A 22,595-nucleotide genomic window follows, 5' to 3' on the forward strand; every position below is an offset into this window, starting at 1 on the left:
TGACAATCTGGGCTTTAGCTGGCTTACAGACTTCAGAAAACCGAGGGCAGCTGCATCAATGCAGCATGGATGTAGGATTGGATCATTCCTTTATACTGCTGGGATTCCTACTTGCGTTTCCTGTTCTCTGTGTCATTCTTCAAAGTATTTGTACAACTTACATATTTACTGTCATGGTTCACATTTTTCAGATGAAATATTTCCTTTTTGTCTCTCAAATATTTTGCCACCCCCCTCCTTTTCCAGTAACAAAATTATGAATTGGTATAAATGATTCTTGAATGTTATAATGTTTTTTATCCAGTTGCACTTGTACAGTTTCTAATTTCTGATGTTTTTCTCTTTTTTTCCCCCAAAATTTGTTCTGTCTGTCAATGTTGGATTCCAATCACTTCCTGCTGGACCACAAAATCCCTTCCTGTCGACAACTGTTACTGTGATGGATCAAAACCTCTTTGCTGTCACCTGACCTGGTCACCTGACTCCCCCTATCTGCCTGTCTGACCAATCAACTTCTTCTCCTTCGATTCCACTGTCTCTTATTGCCTGATCTGTGGAAAGCAAATGAAGAATCTTGGGCAGAAGGAAGCTTCTGCGTGTTGGTCAAAAAGAACAATCTGTGTCAGCGGAAGGTCCTGCAGCAGCTGTGTTGTAGAACGTGTTCTCTAAAAGGGTGACCGGACGTCCGGGGGGGTGCTGTGCTTCTGTATGCATTTATAGTGATAATTTATATGAAAATCTCTGCCTCCTCCACTCCAACTTTTCTAAGGGAACATGTCAGAGACTCAGTGACAGGACTACAACAAACCTACCTTTTTCTGTACTGCGACGTGTCGTCAGCGTGGAGCGTGTGGAGTTTTTGTCAGCGTGTCGTTATTTTGTGACCAAAGCATCAATGCCAAATTGATTATTACCTGTTCAGAGTAGGATTCGCAGTTTCCTGGGGGGGCCATCCTTACAGTGTTTTACTATCACTGTCCCCCCCACCCCCACCCCCACCCCCCTTCTCCTCCCTTTCATGATTGTGGCGCAAAGATGAAAAGCTGTTGAATGTTTCCCATGTACTGTAAATAAATACGAAAAACTTGCTGATTAACATGAATGTTTTGAAGCGGGTGCATTTCAACGTGTTTGTTTATAATCCGCAGCTGTGAGTGCGTATCTAGTGAACTCCGCTACCCCACCAGCATCCCTGTTCCTCGGCTTAGAAATGTCTCCCTTCTCGTTGAGTGTGGGGACTCGGACTTATCGTTTCAGATGGAAATGTTTTATTTTAGGGGCTTTGACTTGTGTGGGCTGGGCAAGGGTTAGGGTTGTTTTTTTATTTTATTTTATTTTTAATTTTTTTGCTGCTCTTGTTTTAACCTTGATGTTGGAGGCCTGGGTCATGCACCGCGAGGGCTGGTGTTAATTTTGTCCCTTGCACATTCACACTAGAAAAACGGACATTTTGAAAACGTGACACCCCCCTCAACGCTAATGAGTGACCCGATCCTTGCTCTTTGTTCATTGATTGACACAGCGCACGTGTACACACACACACACACACACACACTCACGCACCCAAGTTTGCCTGCCGTGCAGCTCTGGGTCTCACAAAGCCGCTCTGTGCGGAATCCTCGCCCGGCAGAAACAATTCCAGTACTGTGCGATTCTCGCAGGTTACAAACCGCAGAGTCTTGTTTCGCTTCTGAACATGCTGGAATAGTCTCATCAGTATCGGCTTTTCTTGCCCATATGTTCAAACATTGATTTGTGCTCCTCATAACCATCAAGTTTTTATACGGTTATTAATAAAATGTAAGGTTTTAAAATTCATGGGGCTGCATGGGAATGACAAAAAAATTTTCAATGTACATTTGAAGTTTATAGGACAACGATTGGTTAACCTGAACAGTCCTGGGTCACCGACAGGTCAGGAAACCTTCATTGGCCAATGGCATAATCGGGTGCTAAAAAAAATCTTTCACATGCGGATCTCACTCTCGTTTTTGTCTCTGCTTCTGAGCCTTCATTTAATGTATTTAATAAATATTTAGTAAAAAATAGAAAAAGATTTAAGTTCAGTATATGATCTTCAAAGATAACTTGCTTTGCTTTTTAAATGTTAGTATTGCTGTCTGTTAGTGATCACGGAGTGTAACTAGTCGGTGTAGCTTTCATTGAGGCTGATACCATTCTGCTTCGTCAGCCCACAAAGCCTAGCTAGTCCAGCACAGGCTAAAGAGAAAACGATATCGAAAGATCCAAGTAAGGAAGCAAATGCATAACTCTGTCATTCAGCCTGTCATCTCAGAGTGTAGGCATGAGAAGTTCTGGAGAAGCTGAAGGAGGCTTTGCTCCTCTTGGTCACTGTTGGGTATGAGAGTGCAGGTCATGCTGCCAAACGATGCTTCCCTTGCTGTGCTTCACGGTTGAAGCTTGACTTCATTCTATGTAATCTCACAGTTGCTGTGTTAATGCACATAGTTCCTCCTTCAGGGCCTCTGAAAGCTTATGTTTGCAAGCAGGGGTGTCTTTGGGCCTGTTTTAGAGGGGATACATGTTTTTTAGCTCCCCCCCCCAATGAGTTTTATTAGCTTGAATGAATAGTTTGACATCAGCCCGCCACCCCCAGTAAAGACTCAGCCGCCCCTATTCATTCATCTCTAACGATTCCTGTTAGGAACCTACTCTACTCCCTTATTTTTAATTGAGAACCCTTCAGTGTGAATTTATGCTTGGTGGAAAGTTCCTAGTTTTACTCTGGTACTCTACTATGGTGTAATCGCAATAAAACATTGGAAGTTTAGTCAAAACCAGATAGAACCATGTGGGGAAAAAAAGAAGCAGATACTACAACGTAAAAGGGGAAAAAAGATGGGTGGGGAGGGGGGCTTTACATTCAGGCTTTTACCAGAAAGACAGTGTGGTCTGCAGCTTTGTAATACTTTATAATAACTGTCAGCTTTGAAAGTTTTTTTTTGTTTTTATTGTTTTGTAATAACACCTGAGTTTTGTTATCGGTCACAGCGAAGTAGTGTAGCTAGAAACAAATGTTTTCTCCAAACCATTCTTTGCATGAAGTTCATAGAATTATTGGCATAGTTAATAGCAATAATTGGGTTCGCTTGACTTGTTTGTGTGTCTCGAAACGGTGTGGGAAATGTAATGAAACCTTGGCAGAGGTTCGTATCAGTTTATCGTCATCGAGCATTTGGAATCGGTGTGTAGAAGGGGCAGAGCTATAGCCAAGATGCTAAATAAACTATTTTGTCATTGTTACAGTGTTAGGGCATTTTGTCTATTTTTAAAGCATTCAGAGAAATCCACACATCTGTTATGTACAAGCACAGCACCCTGCCCTTTTCACAGTGGTCCCGGTGACACGCGCGGCTCGCTCCGTTTCGGCGCGTTCCTCAGCGGCCACAGCATGCGGCCGTTTACGGGCTGCGCGGCCCGCTTGTCTTTGGAGAGGCCGTCCCAGACAACGGGCATTCTAGACCTTTGACAGGTGCTAATCAGAGTCTGAAAACGCTGCTCCAGCATTACCTCATGTACTCGCCGTCTGTTTCTATGAAGCCACACGCACACGCGGACACGTCACTCGGAGGTGGGACGGTACGGAAACATATCATGGGTTCGCTTGACTTGTCTCTCAGAATCCACTTCATCAAAAGGCTGGAATTGTCGTCTTTTCCTTACTTTTTTTTTTAATTATATATTTCATGAATCTTGGACACATGATCATTAAATCACAGTTTTCACATTTTCATTCCAGTTGTAGGAATTAAAATTAAATCTTTTCTTAAAGGATGTGAGTGCTAGAAGCCATTTTTATTTATACAGGAGATTTATGATGTGTGATCTGTTCTTACAGAAGGTTCTGAAATTGTGTGGTACCATTTGAGTATATTGCTGCCTCATTTTATATCAGTTTTAATTATATATTCATGATTAAAATATTATGGTTTGTAAAGATTATGTGCAAATACATGCAAAGTCACAAAACTAATATGTAACTAATTATATACATTTATCATTTGCTTTAGGGAAAAAATGTTTGTCTTTCTGTCAAATTAATGTACATTTGTAAAAATCAGTCTACATGTAAGATATTTGAATCCAGTTGTAATTGATAATGGCCAAAAATTGGTGTTTCATATGGGGAAAAAAACACTTAATTACTTTTTAACTATTCAGTCTAATATAATGGTTTCTTTGTAGCTCATAAAATGTATTCAAAAAAAGTACAAATAAGTCTCAGTTGTCCCAAGATTATGGTAGTTTGATAGTGAACATTGTAAAATTGAAGTGATATAAATACCTTTTAATAAAATAAAAAATGTGTATTTCTGAAAAGCTGCCTACACATTTAATGATATTGTTTTATTTTAGAAATCCTTCCTTTGCTGTTCGTGCAATTTTCAGGGTGCTACAAACACTTCATAAGGTTCGAATGTCACATGTAGTTAGAAAATGAATTTTCCATCGTGTGTTTGTGTCCTGTGCATGACCCAAATAAGCGGTTAGAAGGTACATGGATGTTCGTGTCCAAAATATGAGCAAAATGACAGCTTCCAGTCTCAGAAAGCACTTCAAGGTCAAATCATAGCAAATTCTGTTTACGCCGATAGTCAGAGCGTGTGATGGTACATTTTAATGTTTAATTAGTGATTTTTCTGTGCTCATAGCTGAGGTGTATATAAATACATTGTTTTTCCTCATTTAATTAAAAATAGTTTATTAATGAGTTGTGTAATGTGCTCATCACTATGCTCAATGAACATGACAGGTGTTCCTCCATTCACACTCTCTGCAGTTGGTTTTGTTTGGATTATTTGGAAATGATGGACTCAGTAGGAGAATGGTACCAAGCAGAAATCCAGTGTATTCTATACCAGTGGTGTCCAAACTTTTTTTACAGCGAGAGCTACTTTTATAAAGGAAATACTCTGGCGAGCTACCAGATAGCAACCACATGCTTTGTTAGCCAGGGTGTCCCTCTCTATATATATTTTCCCAATGGGGGGGGATGATTGGAAGTTGAATCGCAATCGACTACAGATGTCTTGCCGATGGACCTGTGACAACCACTACTCTAGAGCATATGGTTTACGGGGGGGTCATTGCAGGGGTGGCACTATAGATTTTGGGCCCCAGATAAGACAATTTTTGGTAGAGGTTACTTTCTTGCTGAGGTGCAATGCCCATCAATCTTTGTTCAATCCTAATTAAAAGATCCATCGGCTGATTAGAAATCAGGCTGCCACATGTTGGATGGTGAGGAGCTCAGAAATGAACAGCGTTTGCCCTGGAAAAGTGACCCTTAATGGCCGTCTCTGGCAAAACTGTTAAACTAGAAGTCCCTGTGACTAAATTCAACCAAAATATGTGTACCCTCTTGACCAGTGAACCTGTTTTGCTCCTAGAAATTTGAGTTACAGCAGTGAAATGCGAGAACAGATTTATGGATTTAATCCCTGAAAGAAAATAACATTTTTTTTTTCTTTTTGCAATAAATCCCGGATACATTAAGTTGGACTACTGTAAGACAAAGGGAGGTTGGCTATATCTTGATGTTAAATTTTGTTGCTGTGTGATAATACATGTCAATTATCAAGAGATATATGATAAAAGCCTGGCTGGATTTATGTTGTATCACTTTTTGGGGGGTGGGGGTGATGTTATAGCAATCAAATTGATCTTCTTTGTGCTTTTAGTAAGCAGCAGTTGCACAGTTATAGCAATCACTGCTATTTTCCAATTAATTGTGTGTTCATAGTGTATTCCTCTAGCAGCTTTGTTGCTTGGCAATGCTACAGTGTTTGTGTAACTTGAGAAAGTTAGCATTCATTTTTCCAATATAATATGTGTATACCTGATTACGATGCTTTACAGTATTTATCACGTTTGTTTGTTTGTTTGTTACACCATCACATTGGATCACTTGGTCGTGTGACTGAGTAACTGTTCACTATCATTATTGCTCAGCTCCCTGCACTATAAATTTGACACGTTACGACTATTTTGACATCTCTATCTTGAAAATGCAAAAAAGTTAAATTTGATATTTTCTTTAATACTGTCACATAAAAAAGTCACGTCGTAAACACAGGGTCTCAGCACTGGGGTTGGTTGTCACAATATTTCAAAGTATGTTTGGCAGGTGGTTACTTTTTGTTGAATTAAGCAACCAGGATGCTAATTTTTGCCTTCGCTTAATGTCTACACGACTCCGGTATGATGTGCTGACGCTCAGAAATTGTCCCAAGTGTGAGAAACATACCTAGGCTGCCCTGTGCTGTAGTACAAGGTATTTCATTTTGCCCACAAAAAAGATGCTTTCGGTACCTTTGTGTCATCAACTAAAGTTGAGATCTCACTCCCGCACGATTCTGAGAGCCTTACTGACCGAGAAATGGGCAACAAAAATGGCACTAATTCTGGCTAATTTGTACAGGGCTAGGATCATTTGGAGCTTTTGAAATATTATCTCTATGATTGGGATTTTGGCAGTTTGAGCCTCCAGTGCTCATGGTTCTTGTATCCAGGGTACATGCCTTTGTTTTTGGTTTAAAATTTTCCTGTCTCACATGGGCTTATGGGACCATTATGGCAGATCGATAAAATGTCACTGAAGGGTCCCTCTGTGTAAAAATCAGACTTGTTATGTCTCCTGCTCACTCTGTGAGTTTGTCTCAAACAGACCTCAGTTTAATGAAAAGCAGCTGTAACATTTGAAATGCGTACTTATAAAAATGGAAAGCTCTGAATAAATGTAATGGTGCTTTATTTCTTTAATTTAACACACCTTTTAAGTTCTCTACAAATTTCCATTTCCATGTTTTTCTTGTCTGGTGGATCATATTTTATTCATTCGTTATAATGTATCAATATGGACATGTTCAACATCATTTATACCCACAGAATTCTAATATGCTATCCTTCGCTACACAGAAAATATATTTCCCCCGAAAACCTTTATCATGAAGTTTTAGAATTTGACTAGATGTTCTTACATCTGCAGATTTTTTGGAGAGCCCTGAAATAAGGGCCACTTATTGTGTCCTTCACGTCAGATTTTAATATGGTGATAACAAGTGATCTAGCATCCCAGGTTAGCTAGCACCCATAATCTACTCCAGGAACAATGAAAATTGCCCCAACGTGGAGATGACCCTTGAGAGGGAATGAATAGCAAACCTTTTTACAGCCCAGTCTCTTTTAATAGAGGATTATTCAGATCATCCCAATTTGATTTAAACAGTTGGTATTATTCTGATCTGCAGCTTTGCATGCAGGTTAACTTTGTCCTTTAAGCAACCCAGGGGATTTAAACTCCTATATCGTCGTCGTCCAAAGAAAAACATCAATCTCCCAAAATCCATTATTTCAGGAGCATGAAAAGATGCAGAAACTACTTCATAATATAAACTTAAAACGACGTAACGAGACGCCACAGATGGAAACCTATCCTTACCCAGCAGTCAGTGAACAGTTTCCGGTTTTACATGGAGTTGCTTGGATTGTTGTCTGCGAGGCAGATATGCCAGTGTCAACAAGATATAAACTAATCTGGCTTTATATTCCCAATTAACAATGATGACAGTAGGACCATGTCATGGAATGGGAATGTTGTGCTAATAAATGTATCTTTTGGTGAATGGAGGGAGAGGCTAACCATCTGGGGCTTACAGAAAGAGGTGGCCTGTTCTTTTTATTCATATAAAGTCTGTCTAGTGGAAATGAGTATCTTAGGCATACCAAGAAGTCTGGATGAGTGAAAGAGTGTGGTGTAACGCTGATCGAGCCTGACCTCTGATGATGGCTTTGCATGGAAGCCGTGGAATTTTCTGAGAGAGTTTCTCATGTACAACAGTCTGCCACTGGGTTGAACAACATCACCGTGAGCAAACCCAGTCTGTTCGATGCTCCATTACAGCTCACAGCAGGGTCCGGTCACGCCACCCAAACTTAAACTCATCCCCTCTGTACTTTCTTACTCCCTCTAACTGTCTCTTACTGAACCGAAAAGGCCACAGAGGGCGAGATGAGCTCTACCATTACTTGCACTCCTCACATAAGCGCCGAACTCGCAGCTATCCAACATAATCAGGATTCTTCATCTCAAGTAGAGCGATGCAGTTTTGGCTCATGGGTGCGTGTGAATATGACAGATTCCATACGCCTGCCCCAGAGTGGCACACACTGGGTAACTGTTTGAATGAAGGGGTGGTTCTCTCCGTCTCTGTCTGGCAGGTGAGTACCTCAGTGGTCACGGGAGATGCCAGCTGTGCGATGCCTCATGTCTCAAGTGTGTCGGACCAGAGATCATGGACTGCATCAGCTGTGTTCAAAACAGGTGGGTTTCAAATACCATCCATCCATCCATTTTCCAAACCGCTTATCCTATTGGGTCGCGGGGGGTCCGGAGCCTATCCCGGAATCAATGGGCACGAGGCAGGGAACAACCCAGGATGGGGGGCCAGCCCATCGCAGGGCACACTCACACACCATTCACTCACACATGCACACCTACGGGCAATTCAGCAACTCCAATTAGCCTCAGCATGTTTTTGGACTGTGGGGGGAAACCGGAGTACCCGGAGGAAACCCCACGACGACATGGGGAGAACATGCAAACTCCACACACATGTGACCCAGGCGGAGACTCGAACCCGGGTCCCAGAGGTGTGAGGCGACAGTGCTAACCACTGCACCACCATGCCGCCCCCGGTTTCAAATACATGGCCCCAAAACGTGTACGAACCATAACATAAGATCATAACAACATAAGAACTATACAAACGAGAGGAGGCCATTCGGCCCATCAAGCTCGCTTGGGGAGAACTAAACTAATAGCTCAGAGTCCTGATATCATTTTCTGCTTGATATAGAAATATTCTGACTGGATGTTCTAAGATATGTTTATTTTGTATTTTGTAAGTTCTTTTTCTAATCTTGTAAAACTTAGATATTTATTACATCAAACATTTTCTACATTTTGAAATGCGTGCACATTTTCATTTTTAGGATGATAATATGGAAATTAGGTCTACATTTCCCACTCTGCAGTTTGCATACTTTGATCATAAGTAGTCTTCCTTTTTTTTGCCAGTTTAAGAAAAATGTGAAAATGGCATTTCAGCCTCTAGCAAAAGCAGATTTTAATGAATATGAAATTCAATTAACTCTATCGTGGGGGAAATAAATGGAGAAAAGTCATAGATAAGGAATTATGGGGGGTAAGTGGAACCTATGAGACAAAGGACTCTTCTGAATGTCATGCCTTTTGGTTCCTGTTTTCTCTATTTCTCTTGCTCAGGTACTTTAACGACGGTCGCTGTGTGACCCGGTGCCCTGCTGGAAAGTACAGCTTCGCCGGCCAGTGTCACCTGTGCCACCACACTTGTCAGGAGTGTAGCGATGCAGGTCCTGACAGCTGCACCTCCTGTGACAGAGGTGAGACCACCCCCGGCATTCGCTTAAGGGATCGGCTCACGTTCGAATGAATTGGTCACTGATGAATCTGTGACCTTTTCCTCCAAATTGCCCACAGAAAATTAGGACTATTGTGTCTTGTGAATCAAATCAAGATTCTCTGATACAATGAAATTAAAGTACAAAACATCTTGATGTATGACATAAAACTTGTTATTGGACAGCTTGAAAACCATTCAGCTAAAAATAACCAATCATGAGACCTCTAATGTTGCCCCCCCGTTTCAAAACAGAAACTTTGAGACTTTCAAGGGGATCGTCTCATTTGCGCCCTCGATCCACCTTTAAAGTGTTTTAGATCTTTTAATTCCTCTGGATGTCAAAAAAATTTAAGTGTTTCCTGAAGAATGTGTGGGAAACAAATAAAGATGCTGTGTTCTTCCTTTTAAACACGGCAGACATCTCAACATCTCATCTCCACTCATCTTTATGGTGGTTCATTTAAACCGATCCTCTTCAGAAGATGAATATCACTGGACTAGTGCACATTGTAGAACTGCGCATATGTGCAAACTAATTGTTCAAGGTGAACAGTATTATATATCTTAATGGAAACAAGTAGCAGATGAACTTAAGGGATCAAACGTACAGTGTAAACTGTATTTCGGCTGAGCGTCTGAATGTCAGGCGTAAATATTAACGTCAAGGAACCACGAACATTGGCATTCACAGCATAATGATCACTGTTAAATACAAGCTGACTGTTTGGCACACAGATAAGTTTGGAATGGAGCGATACCTGTTTCGAGGCCAATGCCGAGAAGTCTGCCCCACGGCGTACTACCACTCCCCAAGCAGGACCTGTGAGGCATGTGCACAGAACTGCGACTTGTGCACGGCGCCAGACAGGTGCCTCAAGTGTGCCTCCCACTATTATCTGGAAGAGGGCTCATGCACCAAGCTAACATGTGGAGAAGGTGGGTGTGGCATTCGGCTGTGACCCCACCCCTATTCTAGAGCTGGGCGATCCCTGCTCTTCCTGTCCTTACCCTCCTGGCTCCAGGCCCATTGCTTTCTGGGGGCTGTCGAGCATGAGCGTATTCCAAGGCGACAGAGACAGTGTGAGAGATCTACTGTGGCATTTTAATAAAATACAAGGCACTGTGGAGGAGAGTAGGACTGCAGATACAGAAGCGTTAATGAAGATACCAGACACTGCCATGCACCTTTAAAAACGCAGAGGAGAGCACTGGTGCTGAGCTGGTCAAGGAGCGAGCAACCGCTTCTCCGCGATTCAGGACTGATGCATCCTGTAACAAGAAGTGTCGAGCACTGCACCTGTAAATACTTCGATTGTGATGCATATGGACAAAAGGCAGAGCAGGCACATGACTTTTGCCAGGAACAATTAATTAAATGACAAATCTTGTTTTCCCTTTCGAGTTCCTCTCTCCGGTATTAACGCTGAAATTTGAGAGAACTTGGGTTTAATACTTGACCTTGCTGTTGACTGTCTATTACCTTCAAGAACGTTCATTAATCAGACTAACCGTTGAGAACATTTGCCACTACAATCACGTCTTCTCTTAGGCTGAAGTCAATGCAGTTGGATTTTCTTATCTCAGGAAGAGGAAATAAAAATGAAACCATTATTCATGTTTGACAGAAAGAACTTCTCAGTCCCCAGATGATAACACTTTTCACTGTTTGATTGTATAAAAATTACTGCTTTATTATTCCTACAGTGAAAGATGAAAATGAAGTGGGAATGACTAATATTTAACAGTCATTTTTATCTGTATTAGACGTCTCACAATTATTTCACAGTTGCCTCTGTTGAAGCACTAGGATAGATCGATACACAATGTAAATGTCCGATTTATTGTCCGATTTCTTATTTATATTAAATTCTCAACTCTGGCCTGTTTTTAAATGGGTCTGACTCAGCTGCTGAGCTGTAGTGGTTTCTGCTATTTTCTTTGGAAATAGACTGTGGTTAAGAAGATTGTGAGGGAAGTTGTGCAGTGGGGTAAGTATTGTAGGGGACCTTGAGCATTATTTTGGGTTAGAATCTCGGAGGGTTAATGGTGATTTACTCCTGAACAGGGTTCCAGTGTATAGCAGTGGATATGAAACCTGCAGGCAAACCCATATCTGCTTTTATCAAGATGCGACTGTAAAACAGTCCGTTCCTCACTGTCTGTAGTCTCATTGCTTCTCATGTCGTCTTCTTCATGCTGCTTGTCAGATGAGGCAGAGAATTCCATGTACGACGACTGTGTTCCCTGTGCAGAAGGATGCAAAAAGTGCCTCCAGGGTGAGTCTCCTTGTGTCACTTGACACCTGCTGACTCTTCGGCGACCCCTCCTCCCCCCCGACCCCCCCCCCCCCCCCCCCCCCCTGACCCCTCCCCCCCCCCTCTCCCTGCCCTGCTGATCTTCACCCGTAACGGTGCAGCACTCGTATCACACCCTCTGGATGCATTAAACTCTGCTGATTTTACTGTTGCCCATCCCGATGCTCCGCATATACCAGACGGTCTCAGCCACCTGGGAATTTTCCGGCACATTGATTGCTGTAACAACTGATGGCGCAACAGGGAAACAGAATAAAACACAATGGGACACATGATGAAGAGGTGACTGCTGATAGTGTTATTGTCAGGGATCAGGCCAGGAACCCTTCAGGGGGTTGGAGCAGGGTGGCTTAGCTCTCCGGCCATTATCTGCTTGGCAGAAGGGGCATCCTCGTTGCCCTTGACAGTGGTGCTTCTTTTAACTTTAGGTGAATGGAAGGAGATTATCCACACAAAGTACTAAATGAGCAGTATTTATGTGTGTGTGTGTGTGTGTGTGTGTGTGTGTGTGTGTGAGTAAGTGAGTGTGGGTGAGGGGGTGATGGCTTTCCATCATGCCGGAGAGGCGGATAAGGGTTGCAATGATCCCGTTGATAAATGCTTTTCTTGGGCTTGATGAAAGAGCTCATAGCCAGCTCCCACCTCCCAGCTCCTTCAACTTGTCAGCCTCCAATAGTCCACCTCCGCACTCTTCCAGCCTGCCATCCTCTGACAGCCCACCTCCCAGCTCCACCAACTTGTCAGCCTCCGATAGCCCACCTCCCAGCTCCTACCTCCCCGCTCCTCCAGCCTGTCCTCCTCTGATAGCCCACCTCCCAGCTCCTCCAGCCTCTGATAGCCCACTTCCCAGCTCCCCCTGCAACCACTCTGTCACTCACCAAGACCAAATGTGCCTTTTTTGTCCTTCTGATGTGCTTCATGGAGACAGAGGTGTTCCATGAGTCTTTGCAAAACCTCAGCATCCTGCAACAACTGAGGTAGCAATTGAGAGGACCATTAGTCAAACGTGTCAGTCTGGAATGAGGGTCTGAAAATTATCCTTCCTTCCTTCCCTCCCTCCATTCCAGAGAATGAGGATGAGGCTGATGTAGACGGAGACACGTTTAGTCCCCACATGTGCTGTCCCCAAGCAGTAAGGCTTGACCATGTAAGAGGTGTGGTCAGAAAGCCCACCACAGCGTGTGAGATTCACCTTTCAGATAAGACAATGTGTCTCCTTCCGCTGAGGTTTTTTGAGAATTGTGTAGTCAGATTTCTTTGGGAATGGGGAGGGGGGGGGGCACTGTTGTCATGAATACTGGGCAAAACCCTGAAATAGCTAAGCTGCTATTGTGTCACTCTACATTAACCTCGCTGCTGCAGCTGGCATCTCTCCTCGCTGCTGGCTTCATGGATGTACTGGGACGTTCCAAGACTGTGCCGGCTCTCCTCAGGAGTGTGAATATTTATGACAGATTTTTCTCATTCAAAAAGTCCAGGCTTCCAGACAGGGTTGCTCCACCCCCCACGATTACCTCCATAATAATTAAGCTCACAAGAAGGAACTTGCTCGACAGGAACTACACCTGTGTTAACGACTGTAGTTTAATTGCCTGAATATGCAGTGGTGTGGAATTCAGTCCTGAATAATTCTAAGTGGAATTGCCTCAAGGCAAATCAGAATCTGCCCCCATCCCCCCCATCTCAATATTTAACACTTTTGATGTATGACTGAGCAGGAACAACAAAAATCAATCTTTGCGTTACTTTCGTTACTCAGAACAACATAGAAGTACTTTGACTTGGCTAGCTGTGAGCAGGATGTTTGTGGAACGAAGCTGCCAGATCAATGAGTTTTATGGAGCCCCACGAATCTTACACTGTCTAAGCACTGCAGTTTGTAGTCTTTGGAGTTATCTGATCAGACTGCAGAAGTATTCTAGCAAAAATGTGAGAACGGCAGACAAGTGACCTTGATAATCAGAGATAATCAACTATCAGGTTGAGCCAACCTGGTCAAAGAGCACATAGATAATCTCTGTACAGTATACACAGCATGGACATACATATTTTATTTATATAAATTTATACAGTGACCTTGATAGTCAGACCCTGTCAGATAGCAGATCACATAAATAATCTCTGTACAGTATAGATAACTAGAATGCTGTCCCTAGTCTATAAAGACGAAGCAAGGAGACGCAGTGCCAGCATTGCAGATTTTAATGGTGAAAGGCTGCCATCTGCTGTTCGACAGCGGAAGCATTTGTTGATGTTAGTGCAGAGGGACCCACTAGGCTGAGTGCATATATAAAGAACTAATAACTGAAACTATGCGGATGATGAGTGGATGACTTTTTTGTATGTAGAGAAACAGAAAGGTAAACGCCGACGTGAATTACAGCAGCAGGTTACTGATGCCGACTGGTGTTTCTCTGCAGGAAACCCCAAACATTGCATCTCCTGCATGAAGGCCTACTACCAGTGAGTCCACCGCATTTACTGCATCTGCCAAGAGGCGCTGTTTAAAAACATGCAGTGTGTTGCTTTTAGAAATCTATGTCTGCTTCTCATATATGATTATTTCAGATTTTTACAATTTTTTTATTTCTGTGTATAATTTGAATACAATATGCTTCCGTATCAACTTGTATCTTCTTGAAAGTGTCATTTCTTTTAATCCATGTTTATTTGCATTTTGGTGTGTTGCGTTGATGTCTGCACTATAGCAGCTTACTGAGTACAGGCAGGGCAAAGTCTTGCATTGTGTGTTTGCTAATGAATTAATATGCTGTTGCTGGCCTGCACTGTGACCCACGCTGCCATCTACTGGCCCATAAACCAGGTTTAGGCCAAGTGTTGGATGGAGATGGAGTCTAAAATTGTAAACACATGTTTGTTGTTTGATGATAGAATTTCCTTACCCATCCTCTCTTCACCTTACCCCTCATCACCATACCGTTAGAGTAATGGTACATTCTCACCATCAACACAGAATAGATGCATGCTTGGTTCATTTCTGGACTGGCACATGTTGCCTTGCCACGGGGGATTTTAAGGTTTCTTTGCTTTGTCCCATGAGGTTTGAATTTCAGTGCTACAAGAGCTGCCCTGATAAGATGTACGGCGACAGTAACTCAATGACGTGTGAGCCATGCGGTGACCGATGTGTAAATTGTGATGATTCGGCTTGCTTCTGGTGCGAGGATGGCTACTTCCTGTCCGGTAAATGTAATTCATGCTTTTCACTTCCTTTTACTCCTGAAAAAGCACTAAAATACCAAAAAATGTAGATTTTTCTTTCTGTATATAAACATACACCATTAGGGTGACCAGATAATCCATGTCGGGGGGGGGGGGGGGGGGGGGGGACACTTTAAGCTACTCCAGGTTTTACAAACTACATTAAAATTGAAAGACTCCTGTGTTTGGTTAAATAGTTCAGTTCTTGTGCTTTGACTGGTTTGTTTCCTTGATTGAAAGACTATGACACACGCATGATTATAGGAGACTGACCAGTCAGCACACAGCAAGAGCTCAGTTATAAAGTGAAATCGAGGTACTTTTAATTAAAATGGTAGTTTACAGATCCTGCCCTTGCTCAAACTTCATTCTTCTCTAACCTCTCTCTTTAACAAGATGTTTTCACCCCCGGAAATATCAGTGACTGGACATTTGTTTTGTTTACTGCACCATTCCGTGTTAAACTGCATGCACTGTAGTGCGTGAAAATCCGATGAAGTGGCTGTTTTTCAGATGCTGGAGCCACCGTGTCTGGCACCAACAATCATGCAACGATAAAATCACTTAGATGAGATGTCGTAGTCATTATAATGCTTAGCTGCACAATAACGGAACCTCTTGACCCTGTGTGTGGTGAATGTGTTGAGTTGCAGCCACATGCTTTGTTGCTTGGAGAAGGATGCTGCTTACAAGCAGTAACAAGCAAATTTAGCTAATAAACTGGCCACTGAATGTGTAAACAATTAAAATTGGCTAGTTTTGAGCTGCATGAAATATCAATGTTCTTATCTGATTGTCCTCTAGCTGGATTTTCTGTGCATAATGATCAACATGCGAATGTATGGAAGGTGTGATCAGGCTAAGGGCAATATTACCTGTGTTCTACCTGCCGCTAAGGGTGTCACAGTGACATTCACACACGGTCTTGGGTTCCTTCGCTGCAGATGACAAATGCGTGCAGGAATGCGAGGAAGGTTTCTATGCCGATGAGGAGAGTCAGGAATGTGAAGCCTGCCATGAGGATTGCGAAACATGTCTCGGGCCCAACTACGATGACTGCAACTCCTGTGACGATGGCACGCAGCTGTTGAGCGGCGAATGCGTCGCCGAGAGTCAGCTGTGCAACGAGAACAGCTTTCTGAACAGTGCGTTCATCTGCCGTGGCCTACGCACCTAATTAACAACGCCCACTATTCGTGTGCTAGCACGTTCACCTCCCTGATACCCGTTTGCCGTCCATGCCCTCCCCCTCTCAAACACGTCCTCACGCTCTCTGTGAGCACCCCTACCCCCTCCTCACCATGCTGCTTTAACTTACACCCTGGCTTCCTTCTCAGGCAATGAAGAATGCGAACCATGCCACTCTAGCTGCAAGACGTGCTCAGGTGCAGGGAAAAATAACTGTGATAGCTGTGAGAAAGGTATGCAGATTATTATTTTTTTATTTAAAAAAATAAATAATGGGTGGGGATGTTTCCTGTGTTGCGGCTCTAATATTTGTTGTTTGCTTATACACTATATGACCAAAAGTATGTGGACACCATCCTGCCCACCATATCATTCTGAAACCAAGGGTACTGTTTCAAGCTGCTCCACCTTTTGTAGGTGTCGTTGCCTTTGTTCTTCTGGGATGGTTTTCCATTGCACGTTGGGACATTGTGTGGGATTTACTGCCTTTCAAGTTGGGAATTGATGGTGGATGATCAGGTCCCTTTCTGTCAGCTTGTGTGGCCAACCAATTAGACTACTTACTCCCAGACATTTCCATTTCAGAGTTGCTTTGCTGGGAGTTGATCAGAGTAGCAATTCGGTGAACTGACTAGTTGGAAAGATGGCTTCTTGTGATGGGCCCAAGTGGAAAGTCACTCTCCTGTACAGCCACCCATACTTTTGGCATTATTTGATGCTGCACATAACATAGCTGTGTGCTGAATTATACACCTCTGTCAGCAATGGGTCTGACTGAATTAGCCAGTCCCTATTCCAACACACTTCTGGCCATATAATGTATATTAATGTATAATGTTGATATATGTATAGATGCATGTGTATATGTGTGTGTGTCGACATTAATTCTGTATGAATTTACATTAAAGCATTCACAGGAAGATCATAACTTCCTTGCCTTCACTTTGATTTAACACTTTGTGTTTAAAACTTCAAAAGTTTAGCTTTCTGTGGCTTTAAGGTGATTAACATCCCACTGAACTTTCAAAGCATGGAGTTATCTTGATATTTAGATTTCTGACAGCCAGGAAAAGTTTCATTGTAAATTACTGGGTGAAAGAACAGAAAAAGTTCACAGCTGGTTCTCTGAATCGCTCCTGTCCACCATCAGATCCATGAATCTGCATCTGCGGGCAGATCCTCTCCTTCCAGCGTCCACGTTTCCCACATTCCTCTTTCTGCTCTCCTCTTCCTGAATGTCTTCCTCTTTTTTGCCCCCTGTTTAAGGTCAGGGTGTTTCTGTTCTGTGTGTTGCTGACTGTTCCACCTTATACCTGCAGGACGGTACCTGACTTCCCGTCGGTACTGTATGGAGAAATGTCCCGATGGCAGTTTCGCTAACAGAACTATGGGGAGGTGTGATGACTGTCTCCCGGGGTGTGCGTACTGTCGGGACAGCACCCAGTGCCTGAAGTGTCTCTCAGTTACCAAGAACCGCCTGTACCTGAAAGATGGCCACTGTGTCCACTACTGTCCAAGGTTCCTGTTTTCATATCTCATTCTCAGAAAAAACGTCCCTTCGCAAGTAGAAAATGGCTGCATTATCACAGTCTTCTAACATTTTGATGTGCTTTCTTTTCACAAATGATTGATATGGGTAACTTTTTATTCCATATACGACTCTGGGAAAAAATTAAGACACCACTCTATTTTTAAAGAAATGTGCCATTTTTAAATGCTGGTTTAATCCTGGTTCTACTGGCAGAAAACTGCGCTGAGCAGCAGGTTGCTTCCAGGTTCACTATTTCTGAGACGTCAGTACACAAGCACAAGGTGAAACAGGAGACACTGGGAATGACCAGAAACCAGCCAGGCAAAGGGCGGAAGTGACTTCCTAATGCCAGATAGGATCATTAACTTATCTGGCAGTTTCTCATGAACCGGAGGATAACATCAAGTGACCTTCAAATGGAATGGGAAACATTAAGTGCAGGTGTGAGGTGCACTGCTAAAACAGTGTGTATCAGGCTTCTAGAAGCAGGACTGAAGTCCCATAAAGCATGGAAGAAGCCCTTCATTAATGAGAAACAGAGAAGAACCAGGCTGCAGTTTGCAAATAAATATATATATATATATATATATATATATATATATATACATACATACATTTTGTTCACAGACTTACATCCATAAACTGTGAAATGAGTGAAAGAAAAATGTTGCTGTGGTCTCTGAATTTTTTCCCCAGAGCTGTATATATAATATGGGGCATCAGTAATGGGTCTGTTGTTTTGGATGAAATGGATGTGGATGATCAGACAAGAGCAGGCATACTTAGAAGGGTATGGCCTAAAGGAGGAGGCTCCAGGCTCCTGATCTGGGTAAGTGCTGGAAGGGTGGATGAGAGGGTTGTGAATGACCATACAGGCATTATGTTTCACTGCATATTCTCGGTTTGCTCATCGATCTGGGCTCTCCTCTCAAATAATCTTGAGTGGTCTGGGCCCTCCACACAAGTGGACTTGAATGATTTTGGTCCTCCCTCCTGAGTGATCTGGACATTCCCCTGTCTGCAGGGGGTTTCCTGATGGCGATGTATGCAAGAGCTGTGCCCCACAATGCGCTTCCTGTGAGGGCAACGCCACCTACTGCAAGGACTGCGTGGAGCCCTACATGTTGCATGACCACGAGTGCCGGGAGGGTTGCCCGCCAGCGCACTTCTCCAAGGGGAGGGAGTGTCAGCAGTGCCCATACGCCTGCCAGGACTGCACTGAGCTCGGCCTGTGCAGAGGTGATGGCCCCATCCCAATTACACGAGTCCTCTCCACAGTGCTACTCTGTAGCTTGCTGATTAATCTAATGGGCCATCTGTAGACTCCCTCCTAGTTGGGCGTGTCCCCTTGCTGAGCATCAAAGATGTGGATTAGCACTTTAGCATCAATTGCAGTGGAGTGTTTTTGATACTCTGTGATTAGTTATGCATAGGACTCTCAAGGTGGGCTGGTGGATCACTGGGTAGCAATGATGCCTCAGACCTCTAGGGTTGGGTGTTTCAACCCCCCCCCTCCACTTTGTGTGTGGGAGGTTTGCATCTCCTTGTGTTGTGTGGCTTTCTTCCCCCAATCCATAGACATGCAGCTGGGTGAACTGGCATCTTGAATTTGTTAGGTGTCTGAAATGGACTAGCATCCCATCCAGGGTTGCATTGTGTTCTGTGTTGCCTGCGAGAGGCTCCAGATCCAGGATGAACATCCAGATGAAAGTATCCTTTCATCAGTGTTTTCTGCATGTAAAAACCAGTGGGTCACACAGTCCAGACAAAAAGGTGCATTGTGGGAATGGGGGTGGGAGATTTCTGACACTCTGTTCTCTGAGTAAACAGCCTGCTTTGCATCTCTCTATCGCTCTCACAGAGTGTGAAACATATTACTTCCTGCACAAGGGTGGCTGCGTGGATGACTGCCCATCAGGATTTTACCCGGACATCGAGCAGCGGGACTGTGTGCCATGTCACGCTGACTGTGCGTCATGTGACGGGCCAGACACAGACGACTGCAATGTGTGCCTGGACCCGAGTGCGGTGCGCTACAAGGGGAAGTGTTTGCCTGAGTGTCCTACCAGCACATTCCACGACATGGACATCAATGAGTGCAGGGGTATGGCTGGATTTGCCGCACCTCACAGACATTTTGTTCTGCAGGAGAGCGTAATACCTTATGGTCCCCATGGAAATAGAACTCTCATCGCCAATGTGCTCCGCCCTCTTCCTCAGATTGTGACGAGTCCTGTCTCACTTGCTCTGGCCCCCAAGCCAACGCCTGCAGAAGTTGCCGGTCTGACATGAGATTGGACAACCATGGCCACTGTGTCTTTTCCACTGAATGTCCCTTGCGCACTTACATGGACCAGGAGGGTAGATGTCTGCAATGTCACGCCATCTGCCAGCGATGTCTGGGGCCTGGCAAGGCCCAGTGCCTCAGCTGCAATGAGGGCCACTTTCTGCTCAGTGAGTGCTAACCCATCATAAGAGGCATCTTACAGGCCAGACAATAGGAGACACGTAAGGTGCTTTCATTTTGAAGTTCAGGAACCTAGTTCCTGGGTCCGAGGTCCTGTGCCGTCATGGCCAGGAACTGTTATAGCTCCTGGCCACTGTCATGTGTCACTTTCCCACTGCACAACAGTGACCTTTATGCTAAATAGGTTTTAGAAGATGCAAAATGCTTGTAGATTCAATTTCACACGTAATTTCACACAAAGCTACACCACTACCCCAAAACTATGGAGGATGAACAAGTTGTTTGATTCCTCTTAAGACTAACAAGTCACGTAGTCCAAAAATACAGGAGAAATTGTGTCCCGTATCAATCATTTTATTTACAAAAATTTTATTTGATACAAAAAAATGATTCCATCTGCTCCATTTTTGCGCCACTACTTCTATTTTATTTCCCACACTTCTGCATAACTTTAAAGTTAGTACTGATGCTTGTGGTCAACTAATCAGCACAGTTTATAGCTATAAGCCCCACCCAATAGTTCTTGGTCAAATGAGAAGTACTTACTCCAGAGTAGGTACTAAAACAAGGTTCAGGAACTACCTCTGAAAACCTATAACTGGGCCGAGGTCCTGCGATTGAAATGTGACAAGTTCCTGAATAAAAAGTGGGAAACCACCTGTAATGTTTGAATGTCCCTTTGAATGGTCTGAGGCATCAACTTATTTGGAGTTCTAGTCTGGCTATGGTACTGTAAGTAAAAATATGCCAGTGCTATTACTCACTAGGCTGTGGTTGTTCCTCTGCCCTCCGCAGACCGCACGTGTGTGGAGCAGTGTCCAGCTGCCTTCTACGGGGACATGGAGCAGCGACTGTGCGAGCGCTGTCACCAGAGCTGTGCGTCATGTCGGGGCAAGCACAGCATGGATTGCGTGAGCTGCAAGCCGCACTTCTTCCGCATGGGCAGGGCATGCATGGAGAGCTGCAGCCCCAGGTACAACCACCACACAGGGCGGCGTTTCTGCACAGCCCGTCATAAGCTTCCCCAGTCACGGCCCTTTGCACAGGACCCCAGCCAGCTCACACCATAACCTGCTCTATCGTGGAGTCCAGTGGCTCCCGCTCTAAACCACTTACAGTTTGACAGGATTTCTGCTGTTGTGTCACATTCCAACCCAATCAATATATGAAGCATAATATGGAGTAGTGTTTAAAGTTAGTTATTTCTGAGATCGTACCTTTATATCTCACTGTTTAAACACTTTGGTCAATGGATAGCATTTTGTTTGTTTGTTTAACAGACACTTTTGTCCAAAGTGATGTAGAAGTGAGGATAAAAGAGCAGGCTCAGTGTTCCTCGAGCAGATTGGGTTAAGGGCCTCGCTCAAGGGTCTAACAGTGATGTGATTCTCTACCAACCATGGGATTTGAACCCATGACCTTCCTGTAGTAAGAATTCTGAAGCGCAATACCACACACTGTTCATGTTTAGCCAAGCCAGCATGCTGATGACATCCAAAGCAATGCAGGTGTAAAAAAATGATGGGCAAAAAAAGTCACCGTCCAATATCACCGTTCTGAGGAGACAAACCACCTGCTTTTCTGCCTGCAGTTACTATGCCAACATGTCTTCCATGATGTGCATAAGATGTGATCCCAGCTGCGACGAGTGCGACGGTTCGGGAAACACCCACTGCCGCAGCTGCAGGAAAGATTTCTTTCTCATGAAGCATCAAGGGCGATGTCACCCATCCTGTCCCAGTGGCTTCTATGAGGACAACTCAAAGAATACCTGTGAGAGATGTCATGCCACCTGTAAGAGCTGCAGAGGTACGAGGGCTGGTGGGGAAACCAGAGAGTGAATTCACAGTCTCGTCAGACTCTCTGATTAAGCTGCTTTACATCACATAAAGTGAAGTCTGTATTACGAAGGTCAGAATGTATATCTATATACTATATCTATATATAGATCATTTTCATTTGCCCTGAATCAAGCCCTTTTCTGGCAACTCTGAATGAGCTAATTGCTTATCGTACCTGGTATTCAATCAACCTAGGAACATGCAATGCTATACTCGTAACATTCATGTCCACGTATATTAACTTGTCCTTGTCTTATGATGTTTGGTCATTTTGTTTAAATATGAATAAATTCTGATGTTTTAGGTTATTGACGCACAGTTTTCTTTCTTTGCCACTAACAAAATAATGATAATAAAAACACTGAAATCAAATCACTGTTCTGCCACACAAACCCGACTGGGTTAAATGTTTTCAGTGTTTGAATGTATTGCACTAAGTATGTTTTTACATTCTCAGATCAAAGTCCTCTGTCCTGTGAGTCCTGCTACTTTGGCTATTTGCTCGCTGGAGGAATATGCCAGGCCCAGTGTATGCTGGGAGAATATGCCATTTCCATGGTAACGAAT

At 43.6% G+C, this 22,595-nt stretch overlaps 1 protein-coding gene across 6 annotated transcripts in view; it reads left to right on the forward strand.

Moving 5' to 3' along the window:
- Positions 1 to 22,595, forward strand: part of pcsk5b (proprotein convertase subtilisin/kexin type 5b) — a 75,649-nt gene that overhangs the window by 49,829 nt on the left and 3,225 nt on the right. For 2 of the 6 annotated variants that reach the window (XM_048978165.1, XM_048978173.1), the window contains exons 21-35: positions 8,242 to 8,344; positions 9,308 to 9,444; positions 10,200 to 10,400; positions 11,672 to 11,740; positions 14,200 to 14,242; positions 14,841 to 14,983; positions 15,946 to 16,146; positions 16,339 to 16,422; positions 17,509 to 17,707; positions 18,745 to 18,959; positions 19,582 to 19,824; positions 19,941 to 20,174; positions 20,983 to 21,160; positions 21,779 to 21,996; positions 22,486 to 22,586. In XM_048978165.1, the coding sequence (XP_048834122.1) occupies positions 8,242 to 8,344; positions 9,308 to 9,444; positions 10,200 to 10,400; positions 11,672 to 11,740; positions 14,200 to 14,242; positions 14,841 to 14,983; positions 15,946 to 16,146; positions 16,339 to 16,422; positions 17,509 to 17,707; positions 18,745 to 18,959; positions 19,582 to 19,824; positions 19,941 to 20,174; positions 20,983 to 21,160; positions 21,779 to 21,996; positions 22,486 to 22,586 (2,369 nt within the window). Of the gene's footprint in view, positions 1 to 561; positions 4,730 to 8,241; positions 8,345 to 9,307; positions 9,445 to 10,199; positions 10,401 to 11,671; positions 11,741 to 14,199; positions 14,243 to 14,840; positions 14,984 to 15,945; positions 16,147 to 16,338; positions 16,423 to 17,508; positions 17,708 to 18,744; positions 18,960 to 19,298; positions 19,483 to 19,581; positions 19,825 to 19,940; positions 20,175 to 20,982; positions 21,161 to 21,778; positions 21,997 to 22,485; positions 22,587 to 22,595 lie in introns of those variants that run through there. The other 4 variants (XM_048978187.1, XM_048978205.1, XM_048978182.1 and 1 more) reach the window with 3 other exon arrangements.

This window comes from Brienomyrus brachyistius, chromosome 2 (assembly GCF_023856365.1).
Source record: "Brienomyrus brachyistius isolate T26 chromosome 2, BBRACH_0.4, whole genome shotgun sequence".
Classification (NCBI taxonomy): domain Eukaryota; kingdom Metazoa; phylum Chordata; class Actinopteri; order Osteoglossiformes; family Mormyridae; genus Brienomyrus; species Brienomyrus brachyistius.